General features: G+C 39.6%; 1 protein-coding gene across 1 annotated transcript; it reads right to left on the reverse strand.

Annotated features, from left to right (window-relative positions):
- On the reverse strand, window positions 1-26484 carry LOC100888695 (inactive polypeptide N-acetylgalactosaminyltransferase-like protein 5). The gene is made up of 10 exons (XM_030990601.1): window positions 24716-26484; window positions 23767-23936; window positions 16225-16396; window positions 7557-7757; window positions 7026-7143; window positions 5981-6169; window positions 4937-5074; window positions 3503-3595; window positions 1856-1993; window positions 1-795 (listed from the first exon to the last, which is right to left on the reverse strand). The coding sequence occupies exons 1-10, from the start codon at window positions 25129-25131 to the stop codon at window positions 646-648; spliced, it is 1785 nt and encodes a 594-aa protein (XP_030846461.1). The 5' UTR covers window positions 25132-26484; the 3' UTR covers window positions 1-645.
- Between the last annotated feature and the right edge of the window lie 221 nt (window positions 26485-26705).

Raw genomic sequence — 26705 nt, forward strand, 5'->3', positions numbered from 1 at the left:
TTTTATTTACTTTATTCTTTTATTTGTTTTTATAAAAACTACTTTGCTTGTCACATTTGTAGTACATCAATAAAAAGCGAGAAATCAACATTCTTTATGTATAAGCCAACATATTTTCTGAATAAGCCAAATACAATGTACATTCTCTTTAAAAAATGGTACAAGTATGGGGAAAATACCCTGTGTATGTTACGTTTTCCAATGACACAACTTTCTTTATCAGTAACTGGCTTACTCGGATGAAATGGTATTTCATATTCACAAAAATAGTAACAAATGATTGCATTTTCAAAATATCATAGATTTACAAGTAGATTAAGATTAAGATTAATCGCGTGTCAATAAGACAGTCTTATGTAAGGTAGTGTCCATTTTATAGCAATGCATTTCAAGTCTCTGCCGCATTATATAGGGCCCGTCAGCAAGTAGTGTTGCATATCGTTCAAAAAGCGCATGTAAATTGCAGAGTGGAAGCAATGCGTAATTGTTTTAGCACTTTTTTTTTGCGAAAGAGCGTAGTGGGGTTGTGTTTCCCTTTTTGTTCCTTTCAATCGTGTATACATCGGCGCGTCATCATAGTATATACACAGCGAATTCCAGTACTGCACAAAATAATACTCGACGATGGTGAAAATATTCAATTTCTCAATGATTCATTCGTTTCGTATAATGCCTAAACTCCCATCTCTGCGTTCCTGAATCATTGCATTCGTTCGTCATGAGTTGTGGTTTGTAGATCCGTCCGATCGCTACATCCAAGCAGTATCCACTCTCACGATGCTTTATTTTACCAGGCTGCAGTAAAAAAAGAAGAAGACAAGACTACGTGGTAAACAAAAAAGAGAATACAGTGAAACCTGTATAGAAAGACCACCCGAGAGAGACAAGTAAAGCGGTCTGTATTGATACAATTGTAGGTGGTCTTTAAAGGTAAAGACCAGTTATGGTCATGCGATTGCATTGTGAAAGAAACGTTGTGGAATCGATCACAAAAGGTTGATCATCTAGCATCTAGCATCTGCAAGGTTCTGGAATCATCAAAATGATAAGAAATTTGGTCCATTCTTCGTAAAGTTACAAGCACTATACACAGAAAGATGTATATGGGACTACGCTATATCTCTCACAGCCCATGAGAGAAACAAATTTACCAAATATATGAATTAGTAGGCGGTTTCCCGGCAAATTTTTTATCATCATGTATTAGTCAAAACATATTCTTTCACATGATTGGTAATGAGAGCTTCCATTTCATTTTTTGAAATTGGGGCGTTTCCAATACTGGTCTTTACCTTTAACGGTATTTCGTTTTACACGAACCAATCTTTGTTGATATGCGCAACAGGACTGCCAAAATAATGTAGGGGTAATGCCTCTTACGCATGACGCTTTAAAAATGGAATATGAATACTGTGAAACCCTCCTTCGAGTTCTTGAAGAAGAAAAAAACGGAGAATCATCTTGAAAGAGAAAACGTCAAGATTTAATGTCACAGAGGTGGAAAAGGAGGAATGGACGACCCTGCAAAATTTGATACGAACGAGGAAAACAACAAACTTAATTCAGGTTACGATGATGATGAACTGCGGTCATTATTAACCGACTCGAGGCTGGTTCAGATATGATGCGGTCAACCGCCCCCCCCCCCCCCCCTCAAAAAAAAAAAATCGCCGCCGCCGCCGCAGTTTTCACTTTTATTACACTTTACGTCAGCATTTAAAAAACAAAAAACAAGAAACATACTTGGGTTGCAGAGAACTGCTAGTTTAGTAATAATTATTTTTCTGAGCTTCGCATTGTTCTAATACTTTGAAATAGCGCCCTTCTCAGTAATAATGAGCAGACGACATCCTACCTTGGAATGTATCCATTCTTGTGTTCCCGCCATTCCGTGACATGCTTCGAATGTCACGTGCTGCCCTACTCTGTAGTCTGAGAGATCCAGACACAAATCTTCAAAACGGATCTCAAAATCTTTGGTGAGTAATAACGCCTGTATACATAAAAGAAAATGTTAGAGGAAAACATTTGCCGAGATTCATAATGTGGCAGTTGATCATCTGAGTGGATTCTAAGCCTTTAATTCTGGTTGACAGCACTATCATCACAAATATAATTGTGTGAAAGGTCAGATTGGAACATAATATATAGTTCAAGTTGAATACAGCCAGACAAGTTCTGCACGTATCAAAACTAAATGTCAAGCCGTTATTTCAATAAGTGCCCATTATACTACTATCTGATCAAAACGCATTATGGTACTGTATGTAAAAGAGACTTATAAAATACTTTTCCTTCCTACTAATTGCTTACCCATTGGGACTTTGAGTGGGACACATTTTTGGCATAGAGGTAGGCCAGAATAAATTGGGTTTGAAAGTGGGCACCTGGGTGGTCGTAAGTGTCCACGTCCCGGCCCCCCCACTCAGAGGTCGGAATGACCGCATGCGTGTTGCCAAAATGTCCGGTAAAGGGGTACTTTTCGTGTGACAAAGTCCGGCCCGAGAATTGTAAAAAAAGGGGTGTATTTGACTTTTCACCCGGAGATTTCTTTAAAAAGGGGATGTTTTTCTTTTTTTCTCTCATCTCTTTGGACTCCTGAGAAATTATTCCGAATTTAGGGGGGTACATTGAGCATTTTTCCTGATTTAGGGGGGTCTCCAAGGCAGGAAAAGCACGCGAAAAGCCCGCGAAAGGGGGGTTCGGAAATGTTGGCAGTCCTCAGATAGGGGGTGCTTTCAAAAAAAGGGTACGAGCATATTATGCGTACCCTAAATAACACTGAGTGGGGGGGGGGGGGGGGGGGGGCCGGGGTCCACGTACAAAAGATCATAATTTGCTGACACGAGATTTGGTGGAAATACCATTAGTGGGTGTACAGGTCTAGCACACGGCCAACCCGTAGACCTATCAAGAAATACCCCCTAGTCTCCCAGAGAAAATGTAAGAATGTAAGATAATGACTGTCTTAAAGGTAAAGACCAGTATTGGCAACGCCCCAATTTCAAAAAATGAAATGGAAGCTCTCATTACCAATCATGTGAAAGAATATGTTTTGACTAATACATGATGATAAAAAATTTGCCGGGAAACCGCCTACTAATTCATATATTTGGTAAACTTATTTCTCTCATGGTCTGGTGAGAGAGATAGGGTAGTATTTCTGTGTATAGTGCTTGTAACTTTACGAAGAATGGGCCAAATTTCTTATCATTTTGATGATTCCAGAACCTTGCAGATGCTAGATGCTAGATGATCAACCTTTTCTGATCGATTCCACAACGTTTCTTTCACAATGCAATCGCATGACCATTACTGGTCTTTACCTTTAACCATAATGGGCGATGGGTAGAATACAAAGCATTACAAAAGGTCTGTTTGTCATAAAACTGACTGCCAACATAATTATTAAGGGAACACCTGAATGGTGTCAAATTCCCTATGAGAGGCCATGGCCAACAACCACTATATGCATCTTTAACTTGAGGTAAACAATCCTTACCTGTTTTTCATTGTAATTGCTGCATATGTCTAGGACCAACTTCTTGCCTTCTTCGCTCGGCATGAAACACACATCATGGTTTTGATTATGAACCTGAAAAGGAGCGATATAATTATGATAAAATTATAACTACCTTAAACATATTTATTTCATGATCAATATAATAGGTTCATAGACACCCTCATAATTATAACAATGGTAAAAACTAGACCAGTATATAGTTACTACTCGACAATTTCTACATCAATTTAATTTCGTATAATGAAAACTACCCCGATCCTCCAACCTTGGCTGAGGCCTGAGGGCACCCCCCCCCCGGGGGGGGGGGGGGGGGTACTCACATATTAAGACATACGGTGGTGTGCCGCTCTAATGGGTCACTTTTTCACACAAAAAACCATAAACATGGGTTCCATTATAATCATTAAACATGGGTCTGTTTTTTCAAAATTTCAAAATCTTTGGAAATTGTGAAAAATGGGCCTTTATTTCGAGAAAAATCCCCCCAAATAACCCTAAAAAAATGGGTAGGGGTTTCGAGGCTTAAGTGGCACAGCTCCGTCCAAACCAAATCTGAGTACCCCGCCCCGGGACCCCGCCCCAGGGAAGGGAACTGATGTTAGGGGGAAGAAATGCGTCAAAACCATCAAGTACAGTGGAGGGACGCGTGAGGGAGGGAGGAGGTGGTTGCCTCCCCATCTTCCTTTCCACCTCCACTCACTCTTCTTCTTTCTCCCATCCGATTACGAGGCACACACCTAATTCCTCCTGTTGCCCATCTACGCCATTACAAATTGGGAAACTACCCCCACAGAGATTACCCTCTTGTTCATACTTTCGATACGAGAGGGGTAGTTGGCCGCGAGATCATTGTCCTATCATGAGATAATAATTGTCCTACGGGGCAAATGCCAGTGGGTAATTGTCTGCAGACTAGTGAGAAAATTGTCCTAGGGGCGGTTGTCAGCGGGTAGTTGACTGCAGGTTAATTGGGGAGGGGTCATTCATCAGAGGGTGGTAGTCTAGGCCGCCCCGTTACACAAAGCTTATCTTTGCGATTAGTTGCATTGATCACTTATTGCAATTAATTGCAAAAATCAATCGTATGATCAATTATTGCCGTTGAAGCTTTGAGTGTCTAGTGGATTGTTTTTCCTTGGAATTCGACCATGTGGATAGAAAAATCTTGCATTTCTTCAAATTGTTTACACAATCAGCCAGAGAGTGTTGCATTTCTTAATGTTTATGAGCATGTATAGCGATCTTTTTTGGTTGCTCCTAACGATATGTTAACTTTATTCATGTAGGCTATATGATTATGTCAATATGTTTAATTGTATTGTACTATTTTCTTATATCGTTGAATAAAGATGAAATTGAAATTGTTTTCTAATAATTTATGTTAGAACTACAAGCGTTCTAGAATGGCCTTACCCGACCCCATGCTCTTCTTGCGTTGTTTGCGGTTGCTAGGAGAGACGGTGTCACGTGACTTAGATACCAGTCAAAGCTGTGACAACTCAGACGTGCTCTCAAAGATTTGATCTCCGAAACATCGCCGAAATACCTGTCCTATAACAATAAAAGGTAGAAGCAAAAACGATTCATTATACGTTAACACTGTATTTTTGTAATCAAAAGGCACTTCTTAAAACTGCAAATAAAACGATTAAAAATGACCACCTTGAACAAAATAAGTTTGAGACGTCCATTTCAATATTTCCACTATTTGGCGTCTTTCATAATCGGCTTAAAAGGAGGGATTTGCATAACTTCAAGCTAATTGAATATTCTTCTCTCAACAATAAGCGATATAAAATTGAATCCTGCGTATAGTGATTTAAGGTAAAGGTTTTGTAATAATAACAAAATGCGCCCATGATGGACATTAACATTTTTCTTGAAGTAAGGAGAATAAAAAAAGGCCTCTTATTTTCAAACCGGTAGAATAAATAATCATAATTACAAATTTCCAGACAGTTAAAGATATTCTGCCAGAAATTTCGAGCAGGGGAGGGGAGAGGACTGGGGAGGGGAGGGGAATAGAAGAGATAGTGGAGGGGATGGGAGAGGGTTAAGGAAATGGGGAGGGAGGTGAACAAGGAGGAGGAAAAGGGGAGGGGAAGGGGGGTGAGGGAAGGGAAAGCGGAATGGGAGGAGAAGGGGAAGGATGGGTGAGGGGAAGGGGAAGGGAAGGGAAGGGGATGGGAATCAGGAGGGGAAGGGGTGGGGAATTGGGAGGGGAGGGTTAAGAGAAGGGGGAGGGAGGTGAACGGGAATGGGGAGGGGAAGGGGATGGGAGGGGAAGGGGAGGGGAGGGGAGGGGAAGGGGAGAAGAAAGGGAGGGGAAGGGGAAGGGGTAGAGGAAGGGAGAGGGAAAGGGGAGAGAATGGGAAGGGGTGGGGAATGGGGAGGGGAAGATTAGGGAGGGGAGGGGAGGGGAAGGGGAGAGGAGGGCTAAAGGCATAGTCTACATACTCTGGCATCTGGTACTGCTGAATAGAACTCGTCTTTGTATTCATCCATCCACGTCTCGGCGATCCTGACTAAATTACGCTGATACGATGTCTGGATGGAACCTGGGAACGAGTATGGAGGCACCTGACGAGTCACGTGACCCACCCTGCTACATGGTACTACGTAGACTGAACCACCGCACATCCAGGTCTGACAAATATATTATTTGAAATATATTAGTTAAAAATACATAAAATGACAATAAAATGATATCCATTGAAACCATATAGAGCTAAACATTATTTGTATCCATTTAAGTCATTTAAAACGGTTGGTTGATAAGAAATTAGTCGCGGCCGAATGGCCGTATTGCTGATTCTTTTACAACTAGAATAAATACAATAGATACATCAATTATTAATAATACATTGAAAATGCAACATGTTGCGTATACATGAGGGTAGATAAACAACATAATCCAGGGCATCAATAAAAGCTTATCATAATAAATAAATGCTATATACAGTCTCCGCATTTTCAAACTGGTCGAGGTTATTCCTAGTGATTGGAAACATATCAGCTGAAAATATTAGTTGGAAATATCTGTTGACAATATTTGAAGGATATCAATAATTTGTATCAATTAAAAGCATATCTGTTAAAATGAATGTATAACCATTTACAAAATATATAAGGTGAAAAATATATACTTCTACTGATATATTGTCAACTTATATTGTCAACTATTATTTTTGTTTAAAAAATGATTCAACGATTAGTATATGTATATAGTAAAAATTGCTTTAAATTACCGGCGTAGGCCCTATGAGCTAATTGCTTTAGCGCAAATAATAACGTAATCGAAGGACGCCTCGTGTGCACCGGGCATTACTTTTTCACCTTGAAAGAGAAGTCAAGACCATCTGCTCCCTAACCGTTAAGACCTACGTCAAGAAAACCAACCTTCTCAACGAAATATTGTCAGATCAACATTGTAGGGAACTTTCTAGCCATTCAAGCATGCGTCAAGCTTTCGAACTTCTCAAAGAATGACTTATTAACTCACCTTCATAGAGAAGTCGAGACCATCAGCTCCCCATCCGTCAAGCCCTGCGTCAATGCCACCAATCTTCTCAAAGAATGACTTACTGACGGCAAAGATCCCTCCGTTGGTGAGGGGTGATCTGTCAATTATGAGTTTGAGATCATTCAAATAGAAATATCTTAGTACTGTATGCTACAGGATATAAAATGACACCAATGATGTTACCAAATGTCATAATAGCACTTAAAAGTTTATACCTATACCGCTTATTTAGGTTCTGCAAACTGACATTACCATCATGAATTAGTCATTGATGTGATGGAAAAATATTCAAGTGCTACATAGTTTCTTACATAGTATCTTTAACGCAGTTCAACCATAATTGCTTGGTCTGGATTGAAGTTTAATCTGTAATATTATTCAGGTCTTGCACATTACGCAATAAACAGCATGACAGAAATGAAATTATAAAAAACGACGTAAATGGGGGGGGGGGGGGGATTACAATTAGTGAAAACCTGCAGAATTCCTAGGTGTGGCTTAGGGACTGACCTAACGGGCTCCAGTGGGTTGAGTCTCTCTGCTTTTTCGATCTGACTGAGCGGGATCCGTCGAGTCTCCAGGCTCCATCTGAAGGTGACCCGAGCCAGGGAGCCGTCTTCGAAACCAAACGTCTCGGGGTCGATCTTGTCAATGATCGGCGAAACGACGGTGGTCGGGCCTTGATGAACGAGGTCCAACATCGGCTCCAACCTGACAATGAGTTTACAAAATGATAGAAAGTGTTGCGTCTGTGAATTGATAAGCCACTATGGACTCTAAGATTATTATATGCGCGTGTTATTCTAGAATAAAGTTAATTTGTACAAAACTGTGAAACCCATCGAACGCGATAGCTCAGTTGGTAGAGCAATGGTTTCGTAATCCGGCGACCCGGATTCGAAACCAAGGCGATGCGCTATAGTGCCGTTTGGTATTAAGGCATTAATCCTCATTACCAGGTCTCTCGGAGAGGACCTAAAGCCCTTGGCCCTCTGGTTGCTTACTAACAAGCATTTATGCTTTCTTAGCAGTCAGGTAAAATAACCACCACTACCAGACGATTGCTGGATACAGTCATGTTCATGAAAGTTAAACTAACTTATTGAAATCATCATGCATTTATACACCGACGTTACATGTTAAGATACACAAGTCATGTGGTATTCTTTTGAAGAGGACAAACAAAAGTATTCATAAAGCACCTTCATCAACTTGGCAGTGATTATTCTAAAATGCACAAAGCGGGACTTCTGAACGTTTACAAGATCTGTGAATATTTCTGGGTCATTTGTATATTATAATTGCGATAAATCACCGACTGGTCTATTGGGTTTTTAAAAGCGCGCGATATCAATTAAATTATTAATGTCTGGGGACCGACCTTTAGTGTCATCTTCTAAAAGACGTGACTCAGTTTCGAACTTGGGCCCCGCAAGCGTCAGTGTGTAAGCGAAGTCAGAAGTCAGAAATACCTTTGACGGCCCCGCCAGACTACCTCACATCCAGGGGCGTCGCCAAAGGGGGGGGGGGTGTGGGGGGTGCGACACCCCCCACCTGTCAGGATATTGTCGGTAAAATTGCGCTGCCGTCGGGAAAAAGAGAAAAGGGGGAGGGAAAAAAGAGAGGGAAAAAAGAGAGGGAAAAAAAGAGAGGGAAAAAAAAGAGAGGGAAAAAAGAGAGGGAAAAGGAAAGAAAAGAAAAAAGAAAAGGAAAAGAAAAGAAAGAAAGGAAAAGAAAGGAAAGAAAGAAAAAGAAAGGAAAGAAAAGAGAAGACAAAAGAGTAAAAGGGAAACAAAAGAAACGGGGGATGAAGAAAGGAGAGAGAGGGGAGGTAAGAGTCTGAGAGAGGAGGAGTGGGAGTAAAAGAGAGAAGGGGGTTGTTGGGTGGAGTCGTCTCGTCGAGGGAGCAAGAAAGACACGGGTAAATATGTTGCTGTGTCGGGTCAGCTGTGTCGGTATTCTTCCTCGATCCTCGTGTACTATATCAATGCAGAAGTTTGAAGTCGGTGAGAGGTATATTGTCGGTCGCCGACAAGTTTTTTTTCCCTACGAACTGTGACTTCTTATCAGCTGTGACGACTTCGAGAGTGACTACAACTACAATACTTGTATTTTCTCGAAGTTTCACTTTCCTATAATGTCAGCTAAAGAAATCAGAGGTTTAACATTTTCGGGGAAACTAAATTCAAACAAGGTTTAAGAGTCAACAACGGTACGACGAATCGTCTTCCTTTCTTTATATTGTGATGAAACGCCAAAAAATCCGCGCTTCGCGCGGAAGGAGAAAACTTCATTTAGACGAGTCGAGAATGGTACAACGAATCGTCTTCTTTCTCTAATAATTTAAGGAAACGTCAAAGCTTCCGCGCTTTGCGCGAGAGGGGGAAACTGAATTTAGACAAAATTAATAGGGCTTCTTTAGAGACGAAAACGGTACAACGAATCGTGTTCTTTCTCTAAAAATATGAGGAAACGTCAAAGCTTTCGCGCGAGAGGGGGAAACTGAATTCAGATGAATAGGGCTTAATAACAGTCGAAAACGGTACAATGAATCGTCTTCCTTTCTCTATATAGTGATGAAACGCCAAAAATTCCGCGCTTCGCGCGGAAGGAGAAAACTTCATTTAGACGAGTCGAGAACGGTACAACGAATCGTCTTCTTTCTCTAATAATTTAAGGAAACGTCAAAGCTTCCGCGCTTTGCGCGAGAGGGGGAAACTGAATTCAGACAAATTTAATAGGACATATTTAGAGTTGAAAACGGTACAACGAATCGTGTTCTTTCTCTAATAATTTAAGGAAACGTCAAAGCTTCCGCGCTTCGCGCGAGAGGGGGAAACTGAATTCAGATGAATAGGGCTTATTAAGAGTCGAAAACGGTACGACGAATCGTCTTCTTTCTCTAATAATTTAATGAAACGTCAAAACTTCCGTGCTTCGCGCGGGAGGGGGAAGCTTCATTCAGACAAAGATAAAGAATCGAGAACAGTACACCGAATCGTCTTCTTTCTCTAATAATTTAATGAAACGTCAAAACTTCCGCGCTTCGCGCGGGAGGGGAAGCTTCATTCAGATAAGGATTAAGAGTCGAGAACGGTACACCGAATCGCCTGCTTTTTCTCATAATTTAATGAAACGTCAAAGCTTCCGCGCTTTGCGCGGGAGGGGGGGAACTGAATTCAGAAAAGGACAAACAGTCGAGAACGGTACAGCAAATCGTCTTCTTTTTTATTATAATTTAATGAAACGTCAAAGCTTTCGCGCTTCGCGCGGGAGGGGGGAACTTCATTCAGCCAAGGATTACCAGTCGAAAACGGTACAATTAATCGTCTTCTTTTCCTAATAATTTAAGGAAACGTCTAAGCGTCCGCGCTTCGCGCGGGGGGCCCATCACCCACACCCCCCTAATGAGCGCGCTTTTAGGTGATTCTCTTGCTCACTACCGCCCCTCCCTAAAATAAAATCCTAGCTCCGCGCCTGCATTAAAATATATAGCTATGATGCTGACTAAATTGAAGAAATAATTCGTATATTTATGTCGCCGAGGAAAATGACCATTTTGCGCATATGCAAGTACTATAGATAGTCCATAGGGAAAAACAATTTAGCCTTCGGTCCCAGGTTTATAGGGTTGAATTTGTAGATATTCGACATTTAATTTTGTCGGTAATTGGGGGCTAGTTTTGTCGGTAATCGTTGGCCTCTACACCCCCCCCCCCCACTGAAAAAGGTCTAGCGACGCCCCTGCTCACATCTCCCTAGGATTAAGCCATTAATTACTTATCGTATAATTCATGCACTGTGGAAGTAGTGATTAGGTAATTAATTAAGAGGGTAATGACCTGATAATTAGTCTTATACAGTAACAGGGGAGAATTGTGATGATGTAATGTTTTGCCATCGTGGTTATGTCATATTTTAATTGCTGACTATGATTAATTTAAATAAGAGTGTGATGTATGTATAGCGAGGCCAAGCCCTCTAGAATGGATTGACATTAAGAAACTCTTTATCACTCCAAAGCTTTCAACATCAAAAAAACATTTTAAAAAATCAGCTTTAGTGTTTAAAGGTACTATGTCCCTTTTGCAGGCCAAAAAAATGAAAAGGTTAAATTCCAATGGCATTTGAAAGACAATACTAATTTAGAACCCCCCTTAAAAAATGGGGTTTGAAAATGTCTGTAAGTGGGAAAATAACGACTATTAGTTGTCAATTCGACTTAGGAGCTATAGAGCCAATAAGTAATGGTCTTGATTTTCAGACCGTTGTACCGCATGGTCGGCATGGTCGTACGTTTTATGCTGCGCAAAGATTCAATCAGTTTAATTTTGGCCATTACAAGAAGTGGGTTATTTGATGTAGACGAATCCTTTACAGCTCATTTTATGTATGTTATTACCAAAGAAGAAGAAAAAGCCAGTCAGTCACTCAACACTGACAACAGTGTCTGACAGTGAAGTCTAGCAAGTAAACGGATTTCCTTGCATAATTTGAACATTAGGATACTGCTAACGTTTAAATTTCACAGATAGGACATAGATGACATATTCATAATTCCTGCAAAGTCCTACAAAATTTGATGTTGGCTGCAAAAGGGACATAGTATCTTTAAGATACACTTGAGATCTGGTAATAATAAATTCTCACAGAATCAAACGAAATGTTACACTGAATGTTCCAAAAAATTTTGGTAGAAAATGTATAGTGGCTGAGTAATGAGCATATAGGAAATCCGGCACAGGGCATAATACATTTTTTCCTATACTAAATGTAAGCGTTGGCTATCTTGGGAAATTGTGTTCTCCACTGGCAAACTTAACGACCCACTTTTTTGTCTTTCAAATAAAAGTCGATTAATTTAATGTTTTTACCAATTAAGCTCTATAAAGTTGGTCGCGCATAAAATTGTAGTTATCAAATATTTATGAAAGGCAAACGTTTAAGCTAGTAGTAGTCTTGGAGATCTAAAGTCATTTTTGCAATAACGAATAAATTCACTGCAACCATGCGATGGCATGCAAAACCTCTTTACATTTTTCTGAAGAAAGTTCAAGTCGTAGACCTACATCGCCGGAATATAGAACCTGTTTCTCTCACACGTAACCAATAAGGTAGAATATTCGGTTGATTAAATTCTGTACGTGATGTATTTATCGAACAGACGTTACCCCGGTTAGCACATGTGGGAAACGTGGATTACATTTTCAGAAGTAAATATCGAATCAATCGGCAATTGCAAGATGTGTTTTCCTTGAGTTTTGGGTTTGTATTTATTTTAGATGAAGAACAGGAAACCGAGTGGAAGTGCACATGGTAGATTAAGTCGGTTTTGAAAGGACTGAGGTGATAAAGAAATGCTCGATAATCAGTTTAATAGAGGGAGTTTACGGCTGCACTCCCAGCCCCTCTCATATTTAAAGGGGCACTCCTCCCCTCGACTCTCTTTCCGTGGAATGTTATATCATGTCTACTATTAATATCTCTATCTCTCCCTCTCGATCTTTCTGTCACTTCACTTGTCAAAGTTTCACTCTCTCTTTCACCCTCTCTCTCTCCCTCTCTCTCTCTCTCCCTTACCATGTCTTAATTACTCCCCCTCTCTCTCTCTCTCTCTATCTCTCTCTTCCCTCTTCCCCTTCCACTGTATAGCATATTATATCATAGTCTCTCCCTCTCTCTCTCTCTCTCTCTCTCTCTCTCTCTCCTTATCATTCTCTTTCTTCTCTCTATGTACAGTAAAATAATCAAACTCGCCCTTTTCGCCTCCTTTTTAATTTCTATCAAAGTCCCCTCTGCCCCCTTTCTCCCTGCTCTCCACCCCCTTTCTACCTATCCACTCCTACACCGTCTTCAGAGTCTCCACCCCCTCCATATGACCTCGATAAATCTATCGTTAAAGATAGGATCTGGATCGAATTATTTCTCACACGAATACATCATCAGAAAGTGCACGTGATCAAGAGGGTTTTATGGGTCACAACTTAGAGGTCAAAGCTTCGACAGAGCCATGGTCAAAATCACATAAGGTTTAAAACAAAACAAGCTTTCTTTAGAAGCCAGATGTGCGTTAACTCTGTGTTAAAATGATGTGAGTAAATGTTCTTCTGGCTCCAAACAGACTGTGTTTAATATGGGACCTGTAAAATGTCCAGGTACACGTATATTTAAACGTATTTGGGTGCACTAATGGGAGGGATATCCAGGGGTGCACGCAACCCAGACCCCATCGACCGGCGGAAAAAAAAATCAAGAGAAAAAAGGTAAGAAAAAGAAGGGGGAGGGGATGAATAAAAACAAAATGATAATAGGACCCTCCCCCTCACCTTCCCTTAAACGATGACCTTGGAATTCGCATTTAATTTCATCAACCCAGTAAGACGGGACCCCCCATGATACCAGTGCCCCTTACATCAATGTTTAGAACCAGACCACCCCCACAAGACCCATGGTACATTCAGAAATTCGAACAGTGTTCCATTACTATATTCATAATCATGAATTAATAATGTATTGTTCAAAGTACTTGCTGTAGGGGTTTCAAGTTCAAGTTCAAGTTCAATTTATTTCTCCACAAATGCAAAACATAGGGAGATACATAAAATAAAATACATACATACTTTGTATTGTCAATACAATAATAGAACATGTACATCATATAAAACGACTCCAGTATGAGCAATGTATGTTTTAAAAAGAAAAAAAGTCAGCAAATGTGGAAGGAGTAGTGAAATCAAAAATGATTTGTCGAGGACTACCCCCAGTAATAAAGGCATATATAGTTGTTTATCATAATTATAGCAGTTGCATTCATGGGCGTATCTACGTTAAAAAGTAATGAGCTTGGCATATGCCCCCATCCTGTTTCTATAGCCAGAAATATAACCATGTATGTTTATCACATTGATGCAATGTTTAGATAGCAGTGCCCGAGCGGATTAAAAAATTGAAACAATATAAGTATCGTAATCATCCTGGGGGGGGGGGAGACCCCTACACCGAACCATTTCAGGATAGGCCTATAATAATATTATGGCCTATACATCTATCTTGAACAACATAAATACCATATTATTAAATAGAAACAAGTGATAATAAAGGGCTACCAATACTTTATAACATCCAAAGCATCAATGAGTGACGTCAAGCTGTCAAAGGGGCACGTAATTGCGACATGCTGGTACCAAGACAAATTAGATAATAAATTGCGACAGAACAAGGTAATGCATAGAGTGAGTGGAGCGTGTGGGAGAGGTACTATCGTCTTATTCCACGTTGTCCTTCGCATTCCCCCCCCCCCGTCCCCCTCCCCCTCCCCTTTCGCACTCTCGCTTCCCCTTTTCTTTCTACCCCCCCCCCCTTCTCCAGTCGACCCATAACTTCACGACTGGTCCATTTTAGCAATTTTTCCAAAGAAGTCTCTTCAAATTGAAGAACATTCAACAAATACCTCAGGAAGTCGGATCATTCTTCATGCTCCTTATTTGTTTTCGTCCAGCTCTCAAAACATACCCGGTTTCCTCTCAGACTATTTTTCTATCGGGTTCATTAAACATATACTTCCCTGGAATTAATGTGATCGAGACATTAAAGGTAAAGACCAGTATTGGAAACGCCCCAATTTCAAAAAATGAAATGGAAGCTCTCATTACCAATCATGTGAAAGAATATGTTTTGACTAATACATGATGATAAAAAATTTGCCGGGAAACCGCCTTCTAATTCATATATTTGGTAAATTTGTTTCTCTCATGGTCTGTGAGAGATACAGGGTAGTCCCATATCTTTCTGTGTATAGTCCTTGTAACTTTACGAAGAATGGGCCAAATTTCTTATCATTTTGATGATTCCAGAACCTTGCAGATGCTAGATGCTAGATTGTCAACCTTTTCTGATCGATTCCACAACGTACTTTCTTTCACAATGCAATCGCAGGACCATAACTGGTCTTTACCTTTAAAACAGTCACTTTGTAGTACTGCAAGCTCATGTTTGGAACACATGTCATTTTGTTTGTTGGGCAAGATTTTCATTACTTTATGCCCATTACACTCTTTCATAACGGATATAAGATCTATCCTGATGTTAAATGGATTTCCGGGGGAGGGTCGTCTCCGATTAAGATTGCTTACAGGTTATAATTAAGTACAGTGACATGTCCAGAAACTGATTTACAGGGGCGTAAGTGAACTGCATGTAAGATCAACTGCTGACTTCTCAGGAAAAGTAGTCCCCGAAAGTACATGTAGTAGTTTTAATATTGATCAGGCAACCTCGGTAAATAAATCCACATCATTATTTTAATGATTTCCTCCCTGAATTGTCAAACGGGGATGGGGTGGGTGTATCATTATATCTCTGTAAATCTCCGCTGGTTGCACCACTATAAAAAAAATGGAAACTAATTTTCGGATAACGGAAAAAGCTATTTAGTCCTGGGAGCAATACACCACTAATTAAAACAGTCCCAACGATGTATACGAGCCAAGACGATGCACTTTCCAAATTTTGAAGTCCGTTGGGAAAGGGGATGTGCAAAACGAAAGTTCTTTTATTGGGTAAATGGAAACATAGCATGCCTTTTAGCCGGACGCTTATTTCATTAAAAAATGTTCCTAATAATAGTCATGTCTCAAGAAGAGGCTTTCTTGTCTTGGTGTGGATACGTTTATATCATATTTACTTTTCACCACTGACATACTTACAACAAGAGGTCTTCGTAGACTGACATTTTCTCATGGAGCATTTTCATTTCCATTGGTTTAAATAGAAAATGTCATATAGACTGTTTTCCATAAAGTCGGTAATTTGGTATATTTTTTTTCTTACCTTTTTCATTAAATAATTGTGACAATATGTTTTATTCTTGATCTATTAGGTTTATATCTCATCAGAACTTTATTTATCAATCTCTGTGTTTCTTTTTAATCAAGAATAAAGGATATTGTCACAACCACTTCATGAAAAGAGGCTACTATACTCATAACGATAGGAAACATGGGAGATCTACACGATAAAATTAAGGATATGCATGGATACATTAAAGAGGAAAACGTGTAAAGGATTTTCAAAGTGAGTTCAGATGTGAACAGGGGGGGGGGGGGAATCTTGGGTCTTTGCACTATAGATTCATCACAGCTAGCTCGGAGAAACAAAGTTTCTGGAATCGTCCACTTACCAATGGGTGTTCACTTCGCAGTGCGCATCCAGAAACACGAGAACCTCTCCGCGTGCCTCTCTGGCCCCTCTCATTTTCGCCCTGGCCACCCCTTCCCTGTGCGTTGTATGAACCAACCTCACTTTGCCCCGTACCGATTTCGGAATGTTCAGGAGTTTTTTCTTCAGGTCCTCTGAAAGAAAATGTATCATAGAAATAAATTTAAACATGAAGAAATATAATCAAATTACGAAATCAGAAAATGTACTGTGTCATGTAGGGATATTGAAGCATAGTATATAATTTATATTAAAAAAAGACAGAAGAGAATTAAAAAAATCGAAAGTTAGAAGAAGAAATTTTAGGCGGAGGGAGTGAAGAAAAGGAGTGAAGTAAAGGCGAAGTAAGATAGGGAAATAAAAGATATGCTTTTTTCTATACAGCCTATTTTATTATTACTTGTGCGCCTTGTGCATTCAATTGTCAAGCCTTATTGGATTTTATGGATGCACCATTTTCCATTTGAACTAGGGTTTACACTTTAATATTTTAAAAATATATTTTGAATGTTAACTGGTGGGATGACGAAAGCCTTTGTGTTAGTGATTGCCATATGTCCTCACGGTGATCATATGGTAGGAATACTCCCCAGGGAGTGGAGATGGTGCATATTGTGAATGAATAAATCCGCTGACCGGGGTAATAATATATGTAAAGCGCATAATTCGTATCAAGCGCCATATTAAACCAGATTCTAATGTTTTATGCCAGTTTATATGTAATTTTGATATATTTCTATCTGTTATGATATTCCAACTCTTTATCTTTGTATAGAATTATTGTGATGATCATGGAAATAAATGTCAATTCAATTCAATTCAATTCAAATGTATTATCTACTACACGATTGCTATGCGCAAGCACAAAACATTCCCCAACAAATGACCCGGTTACCTTATTATGTAAGTGCAACTTTATCTACCGTTTGCACTTCCAGTGGATTTCCTGCTTTTCCTCTGTAATGAATGCAAACACAAACTGGGCAAGACTGGAAAAATGTCTCGCAATCGACGATTGATTTGGATATTAGGTTTCAGGGGCGGATCTGGGGGGGGGGGGTGTTTCGGCGGTTTACCCCCCCCCCCCCCCCCCATGGGCGGCCAAGTGAAAAAGAAAAAAAGTAAAACAGTAAAGCGGCGCGATTTTTGGATTTTTTTGGTCACCACCCCCCCCCCCCCCTTGGCAAAAAGCTAGATCCGCCCCCGGGTTTCAAGTACAAAAACGAAGGAGCAAGTTTAATATGGCAGGTATAAAGTTATCACGATCCTGATCAATCCAATTCAAAATGTATTTCATAGATCTCCCGCTTCATGGCTCCACGTGTCTGGGCAACAGAATAATGTTTACGAAACCAGTCTTAATCACTAAGCAGCAAATGCAACTGAGACTTCTATGGGTCCAAAATGAAAAGTATTGATGTAGACAGTGTACTTTCCATATTTTACATTACACAATAATCTTGCAGGCAGAGAAAGAGAGAGAGAGAGAGAGATAGAGAGAGAGGGGGGGGGGGGAGAGACAGACGGAATAAGATGGAGAACACCGTGAATAAAAGAAAGTAAAAATAAAGGAAACAGAGAAGAAGAAGAAAAGAAGAGAAGATGAAGATTTGATTTGATTTGATAAGGTTTTTATTCGAATATTCAACAATACAGCTGGAGGCTGATGCAAGTGAATTTACAAGGTAAAAATAATTCCATAGACATAAAAATATAATTATATGCTTTAACACTTTTAAATGAATCCATATATAAACAGTACATAGTACATAAATCATAAAGATGAAGAAGAAGAAGAAGAAAAAGAAGAAGAAGAAGAAGAAGAAGAAGAAGAAGAAGAAGAAGAAGAAGAAGAAGAAGAAGAAGAAGAAGAAGAAGAAGAAGAAGAGAAGAAAGAGGAGGACAAAGAAAAGGAGGAGAAGGGGAGGAATAGTAGGAGAAGAGGGAGGATAAGAGGAAGAAGGAGAAAGAAATCAGACAAAGTAGAAGAAGAATAAGATTGGGCTGAAGAAGAAGGGGGAGGAGAAAGAAGAGGAGGTAGAGGAGGAGAAGGGGAGGGCGAAGGAGAAGAAAAAGAGTAAAAATTTCAGTCCGACATTAAAGTGGATGAAGAGAAGTTGAATTTGCAGAGTCTCAAACTAAAACCTAGACTATTCTGCACTAGCGAATTTAAAGGAGGGGTAGGGGGAGGAGGGGCCCACCCTGTAACAAAAAGAAAATGCATTTAGATAGGAGAGAGAGAGGGGGAGAGAGAGAGGGGGGAGAGAGAGAGAGAGATTAAATGGATTATGGGGAAAAGAAACTTGAAATTAAAGACGATTTGTCCCACTCCCACACAGCCTACCATAATCGATGGTCTTGTTTTCTCGCGTGTCATTCAACGAATACGACCAGAGCCCCCCCCCCATGCTGTAAGTGCCCCCTCCATGATGGCTGGATCATAGGACTGGACCATCGCTATAATTAAGTCACTGCATTCTTAGACCTTTCTGGATTTTCTGGATTTTCTGCACTGACATAGCTTGAGATCAACTTGTCAAGTGGGTATTTTTAGGTATAACATTTTTTAACAAGATAATCTCACCGCATATCATATTTGGGGAGAGAGATGATTTATTCCTATCTTTCATACTGTACCAGGGTCCCTGATCTCACTTTATGTACTTTCATGATAGTCTTACATTGTCACTATGATAATAAAAAGTCAAAATTTTGCTCTCTTGCTTCGTTCCCTCGCAAATCTTCAAAACTGTAAAATTGATCATTGGTATAGGCGCATGGCATCAGGCCTCTGACGTAAATTAGTTATGGGTGCCATTGTCGACAAGAAATTGTGTGTGTGTGTCTGTGGGGGGGGGGGGGGTGAGTTTTATATAATTAATGTGTCTGACAAGGAAATATTTGTGGGCGTAATGTTTTTCTGGAAAGCTATTGTTTCTAAAGACAAATTGGAAATCCGGTTGTTTTCATTTTAAACATTTATATTTGTCTGAACTACTTCAAAGCCATACATTACCCACGTAAAACATTTTTTTTTTAAAGTAGTCTGCAAACGACTTCAATAAAGACGAAAATAACGGAAATATGAAACCCATGACACTGCGTCTGGTATCAGACATTTGCAGTTATAGCTGCTGCTTCCCAGTATTAATTCAGAGTAGTGAAACTGAATATAATTATTGTGATATGAAAGATAATTTTAGAGAGAAGTGACAGCTTTGGTTAGTGTTCATTAGTTTTTTTTTTCGGACTGCTTGGTCTTATTATAGACCTATTCGTATTTGTTTTCAATTATAGCTGATAGATAAGCAACATTTTTAAATCTGGAAATTATTATTAGACATGAAAAGAAAAAGACACTTCAAAACTATCATGTTTTTGAGGGGGTCAAACGCTAAAATGAATATTAATAAATGATTATAATTATATCTAGGATATGATGTATTATTCAACGCATTTCCAGTATCAACTTTTAGTAACTGAAGGGGGGAAAGGCGATTACCACAACCCCGGCCATTTTTACCATTAGAGCCTCTAACGATTCTGAAACACAGCCTCCAAAACCAGGGAGATGGGAGGGACCCTGCCAAAAATATACCTGCATCTCTACAAGTATCCCATCCTCTCAGTGTCTTCATCAATTTCAAGACACATTCTTGGAGAAGATACTGGCCCTTGTTGCCAAGAAATTATGACAATCTAGGGGGCAGTTCCGATCAGCAGGGCCTATAGAATGCGCTTCAGCCAAGTTCTTATCTAGTGTCTTCAGATATTATGACAGTATGACGTTTACTGGCATTCAAGTGCAAAGAAGGTCCTTCTAAAGTAAACATAAACAAATATAATAACACCACAACAACAACAAAAAACACGACCAGCCTCCCCCAATAAAACAGCGAGCTAAAACGAATATGATTTAAACAAATTAAAGACGCGCTGATATAATGACAGCTATGGGGCTGTATACACAATAAAATCATCATCATCATCATCATCGTCATCGTCATCAACCACACAACAACGACAGCAACAACAACACAAATAGGGGCCTGGATATTAACAGGGCAAGACAAGAGACAAGATTTGAGTTCTTTCGTGTAAACGCATAGGACAAAACAACAACAGCACACCAATAACAACAACAACAACAAAACATGAACAAGAACATTAACACTCATGAGTAAACTTGGAGCCCAATATTTACACACCAACACATATTAGAGATCCTTCGTATACAGTAAAGCTTCTTAAATTGTTAGAGAGGCTAATATATCTGTTATTAGGCGGATTGAGACACAATTTTCCCGATCCAACATGAATTATCGAGATAATACATGTATAGTTATCTAGATAATTCACCTGCGTAGGTGACAAACAGGTGAAAGACATGCTACGAATTATCTAGATAAATCTTATCCAGATAATTGGCTCTGTGTGACACCACCTATTTAATCACATCATGAATCCTTCACGACGTTCATGTGGAAATACTTGATCAGCTAGGAACATGATCTTGAACTTGGAATCAGTAGCACTCATGGGTAATCGATCGTGTGTAATTACGGAGGCGCATCTGGGACCAGTTTAGGTCACTGGGATGTTATTTGTTTCGATGACTCAAGCAGATTGGGCCTGAAAGTTTCTTATAATACTTCGTGACTATATCATGCACGTCGTATAGACTTTTTAGTTGTAGAGAAAAGTCAAAGCAAGTTCATCTAGTTCCCATTAATTAACCCTTTCCTATCTTTGGTCGATTAAGGAACAAGCAAGGGGTTGCTACAATCGACTTTAGCCACACGTATATTATGCACGATAATCCAAACCGTAGGGAATTCTAAATTTCTAGCCACGGTGATTAACGAATTAACAAGTTTAACAACTTCATCTTAACATTAGAACATAAAAATTATGGTTATGTGCATATCTTGTACATGTACATTAAAATGGTATGCAGATGTATGTCTGAATATCTTTTTAAAGCCATAAACTGTACAATCAACAACAGTACTCTTCCTTGTTTCATTATATTCAAGTATTCAGATCTACTTTTGAATGTCGTTTTAAAACAATTACTGCTCAATCAACAGTACTATTCCTTGTTGTATTTATTCATGTATCATTATTATTCTTTGCATGGTGTGATTGTTCATAATACTGTCATTATTGTGAAGTATCGTGTCAATAAATTTAATTCCATTCAATACACACGTTGCAATGCTTGCTCAAGTGCATGGACGGATGTAATTAGAGGCACCACGTTATTCCGCTCGCCAAACCAAATCTTCATTATTTTAGATAAGAGTTCTGCGACAGATCCTACTTTAATAAATGACTATAGTGCGACAGTTACATTTGGATGTGATGTTGACCCTTTTTCTAAACGATATTGTCCAAACAATTCTGGAGAAATTGTTCAGCAATAAAATCTTCCAAATTTGTTAATACACACCGTGTACTCGTGCACTCCGCGCATGGTTTAAAATACCAGCGTAGGCATATATTTCATCGATGGAGAGAGAGAGAGAGAGAGAGAGAGAGAGAGAGAAAGGGGGGGGGCAGAAATAGAGGGACGGGGAGACACGTCCTTAACTATTCAGAGAAGAAGAAAAACGAGGAATAAAAAAAGGTACATGTATAAAGTAGATATTGAAGAAAAGAAACAACCTTAAAGGGCTGTGAAAAAAGGCATTAGAGGGGAATTCTAAGTGGGTTATGGTGAGCTTGGAGTAAGGGCCGGGTGGGGTGGTGAACGGCGAAAACGAGAAGGGAAACCGGTCGAACTATTAACCTCCTAAATCCGTTCAGACGTTCAAATGGTACACAATCTTCTTTCCAGTCGCCATCCGAACGAACTTTATTAGCTTGATGACGAGGTACGGTATAAAGAAATCCCCGGCAGCTGACGGTACTTACACAGATGGCAAATAATTATGTGCTGGCCCTAAAATGAAAATATGTTATTATCCTTCACTATGCCTTCCTTCCAAGGAATCCTTCCTCGTGTATGTTTATAGACATGACTGAGAGGTATTGGGCCAGCTGCCATGCTAGTTTCGTCCCCGCTGATAAACCGTGATATATTATAACACGAGAGGAAACCCGAAGGGTGAAAAGGGAAAGAGAACCAGTTCAAGCTGTCGGAGTTTCGCATACAATACACAGTAAAAACGCTGCTTAAAAAAGTGATGTTCACTTACAGTTGTACACTATCTTAAACAACAGTTGAACAAATTGTAAACAATGTTGCTCGAAACGAAAGTAATTTTGTTAAACATTCGCTGTTTAAAATTTAATGACTGCTTTATTTACTATACGAGAGCTTTTAGACAGTGTTGTTTACATATGACGTCATGTGTCACGTGCCAGTAAAGTGCGCGTTGGCTAAAAGATTTGTTTCAAATCATGGCCAACCAAGCTGTAGACGTGTCGTGGATGAGTGGAAACGTCGCCGGACTGTCGATCACAAGGTCCACGGTTCGAGTCCCGCCGCGGAACTAATGTCCTATGGCAGCCTAGCATAGCCGGGTAATGTTGGAGCACCTTGAGGACCTTGCAAGGTCGATACGTGCGCTATATAAGAATCAAATATTATTATTATTATTTAACAACAGCTCCTTTTTAAACAACTTTCTTTAAACAACCCAGTTGGTGTAAACAACCCCCACTGAACAACAGCTCCTTTTTAAACAACCCAGTTGGTGTAAACAACCCCCACTGAACAACAGCTCCGTTTTAAACAACCGTCTTTAAACAACACCAGTTGTTTAAATTGTGATTTTAAACAAGTTGTTCAAAATGTTGATCAACTAAGTGTTTAAACTTTAAACATCTCGAGTTGCTTAACATTTTAAACAACTCTTAGATCAGGTCACCCGTTAATCAACAGTTGTTTAAACTTTTAAACAACATGTTCACTAAATTTTTAACTGTGCAGCATGCATGTTGATACATCAAGCTAGATATTGTATTCAAAATGACATAGCATTTATTTGAAGATCGAGGAAGGGTGCTGGAGGGCACATCGCCACCCCACCCCGAAATCTGTCTATGTTGATATGAACACACGTGTGCCCCCATTGGCCAATTTGAGAAACATGGCTCTCATCTTTTTTTAATAATCTAAATTTAGTACGCACACACTGACAATACTATTACGTAATATCACTGGAAACTTTTTAACAGATACAATATTTAAGGAATAACAAAGACTTTCAGAAATTAAATCAAGGGTAACTTATTTTAACCCCTTTTTGTATATCTTATAGAAATCATGTTTACATTAAATAATACGTCTTCACGTTCATTGAAACGCTCGTACAATTTTCAAGGATGGGCGATGTCAAGGCTATCAAAATTGCCTGTGTTTGATTTTTTTTCTCTAAAATCTTTGCGTTATAATAAAAGGTTTTTACATCCATCTCATATTTATCAATCACAATATGTTTTCCAGTACTATATCATGACAGTTAGTAACTGATAAATCACTGAAATGAGAATTTACCATCAGTGCTCGCGTCGTCGACGAGTACGACTTCGGTAAGGATGTCGCGTGGTGTACGATTGACGACGCTGTGCACCGTCCTCATGAGCGTCGACCACGCCTCGTTGTGGAAGGCGATGATCACGCTGGCTGTGGGAAACTTGGAGAACCGGTATGTGATGTCCTGGCACCTGTAATAATCATGGAAATCGTGAAAAAATCAATTCAAATCATGTTTTTGTTTACGTTGCCTCATTTACCTTTCAAAGTCGTCAATGGTAGTAATGCTGTTAATCGTTATCCAAATCATAAACTATAATCATGACATAAACGTTGATTTAAATGTGTTGAAGAAAAGGTGGAAAATAGTTTACTGCATGGTTTAAGTTTTAATAACAGTTAACTTACCTCGTGCTGACATGTACATTTTAAACAACAAAGAGAGTGTCCATGCACTTTAATTTTTTGTTTTACTGAGTGTATAATAAAAACAATACTACTTCTAATTCTATTAATATGAATGATAACAGTAAGTTATAAAAATAATAATAATAATAACAACAACCAAAACAATAATGATATTAACAACTATAATAATATAATGATGATGATGATGATGATGAAGATGATGATGAGGATGACAATAATGATAATGAAGATGATGATGGTGATAATGATAATGAAGATGATGATTATGATATGGTGATGATGGTGATAATGGTGATGATAATGATGATAATGATGATAATGAAGATGATGATACTAATGATGATGATAATGAAGATGATAATAATGATGATGGTGATGATGATTTTAATGAGGATAATGAAGATGTGATAATGATGATGATAATGATGATGATAATAATGATGAAGATGATTATGATGACAATAATGATGATAATAATGATGATAATAATGACGACGACGATGATGATGATGATGACGAAGATAATAATTAAAATAATAACCTTGAATCTCTTGTGTCCTTGACGGTTCTCTCCAAAGATATCTTATCACTGACCACCAGGTTGAAATTATGCTGGTCTCTGCTCTTCTTGGCCTTCTCCATATCCTTGCCCGACAATATCAACGGTTGGCCCCCTTCCCCTGGACCAAAACGGGGGATATCCTTGTCCAGTTGGCCCAGGACCGAGTCAAGGTCCTCGTCGTTACCGTCCAACTTTCTTGTTAGTCCACCTCCTCGCGTATCGTGGACATTGTGCGGGTGGATGACAGGCGGTCCGACCGCTGCTATGTCGGCAACCATGGCCTGTTTGATATTCCCCATAATCTGCTTGTTCTCATGATGTATGAAGAAGAGGAGAAAGGCGAGGGAAAGCCAAGCCGTCCCAGAGATGACCACCGTAAAATATACCCGAGGCATTTTGGACGATCGAGTTCTTCAGAAAGAAAATGTAAACGCGCGAAATGTATGGCGAGACTCCTAAACAACACTGGTGAATACCATTTCTAGAGACGTTACTGTGCAGATTGTATACGGCTATAAAGGTACCAGCATATCAATGTTGGGTGTAATGGATAGTATGAGCAGTTTTTTTTTTACTCGCTAACATAAAAATATGCAAAGGAAACCATACACGTTCACGAAGTCCTTCCAAACAGGAAACGAGCAGAATGTTAATATTTTGGCGGCATCCACACTGTATTAATATTTTCGGTCTGACGATGACGCTTAATGCGCTTGCGCTGAAAGTTTACTATGAAAGCATCAGTTTGCCATCAAAAGTGGCTAGCCAAAATGATGATAGTTGATACGCTCCTGGTATTGAAAATTCGGTCTTGCAGAGATGAGTTTCGTCCATGAAACAGTTAAAGTTTCAAATGTAATGCACAGTACTTCTCGACTCAACATCAAAGTTTCCATGCAGGCAATAATTATTGAAATGCTAGTTGTCTCAGGTCAGATTTCACTGGCCATTAAAAATGTACAGTTCATATTCAATGAGCTCTGTTCGCGTGTTATAATCTATGCAAGATGAGGAAATCTGGAGAAGATGATGGTGGTGGTAAGAGCGACCACTAAACAAAACTCGATTTCTATGAAAAAGCATCCAGCAGCAGCATGCAGGCATCAAACATGGACCCTACATCGACACACTCACACCGTTCCTCTATACTCGGCCTCACTAAAAGTCAGCGAAAGTAAACGAAACTGTCAAAATTCATCCTCGGTCTCTTCACTTGAATCTGGTCCAAATTTGGCCCAGATGTAGATCGATAAGCCAGACTAGAGCTATAGGTTCAGACTGGAGTTTGATCAACTTGGACTTGATCAAGGTGCATGATGGTGAGGTATACCACGAAGTCTTCAGCAGGAATGAACCATGCGTGTGGTGTGCCCATGGGATTATGTGAAACAGGTGATAAAAGGAGTATTCGTCATTAGCTGTAGCTCTCTCTCTCTCTCCCCCTCTCTCTCTCTCTCTCTCTCTCTCTCTCTCCCTCTCTTAATGTTCCTTACCCGGCTTCCCCCTCTTGGTGTTTGTATAAGACCCATACGTGCATGTCTATCCAACAGGAAACTTATTATGAAACATTATTTTGATGAGCAAATTCGATGGTTTAGATATTTGTTTCTCTCTCTCTCTCTTTCCTCTTCATCCCTTCCCTCTTTCTTCTTCCCGCCTCTATCCTTCCCTATGTCACTGCCTATCTTTTTTTTTTAGCCCCCTGCTCCCCAGTCTCCCTTTTTGCCTCTCTCTCTCTCTCTCTCTTTCCCTCTTTATCTCTCTCTCTGTCTCTCTCTGTCTCTTTCTCCCCCTTCCTCTCTGTCTTAACTCTTTTCACTATGTCTCTGTCTCTTTGTATCTCTCTGTCTCTGTCTGTCTTTGTCTCTGTCTTGCTCTCTATCTCTCTTTCTCCTCCCTCTCTGCCCTCTCTCTCTCTCTCTCTCTCTCTCCTCTCTCTCTCTCTCTCTCTCTCTCTCTCTCTCTCTCT

This window comes from Strongylocentrotus purpuratus, unplaced genomic scaffold (assembly GCF_000002235.5).
Source record: "Strongylocentrotus purpuratus isolate Spur 01 unplaced genomic scaffold, Spur_5.0 spur5_scaffold_19, whole genome shotgun sequence".
In the NCBI taxonomy this organism is placed as follows: Eukaryota; Metazoa; Echinodermata; class Echinoidea; order Camarodonta; family Strongylocentrotidae; genus Strongylocentrotus; species Strongylocentrotus purpuratus.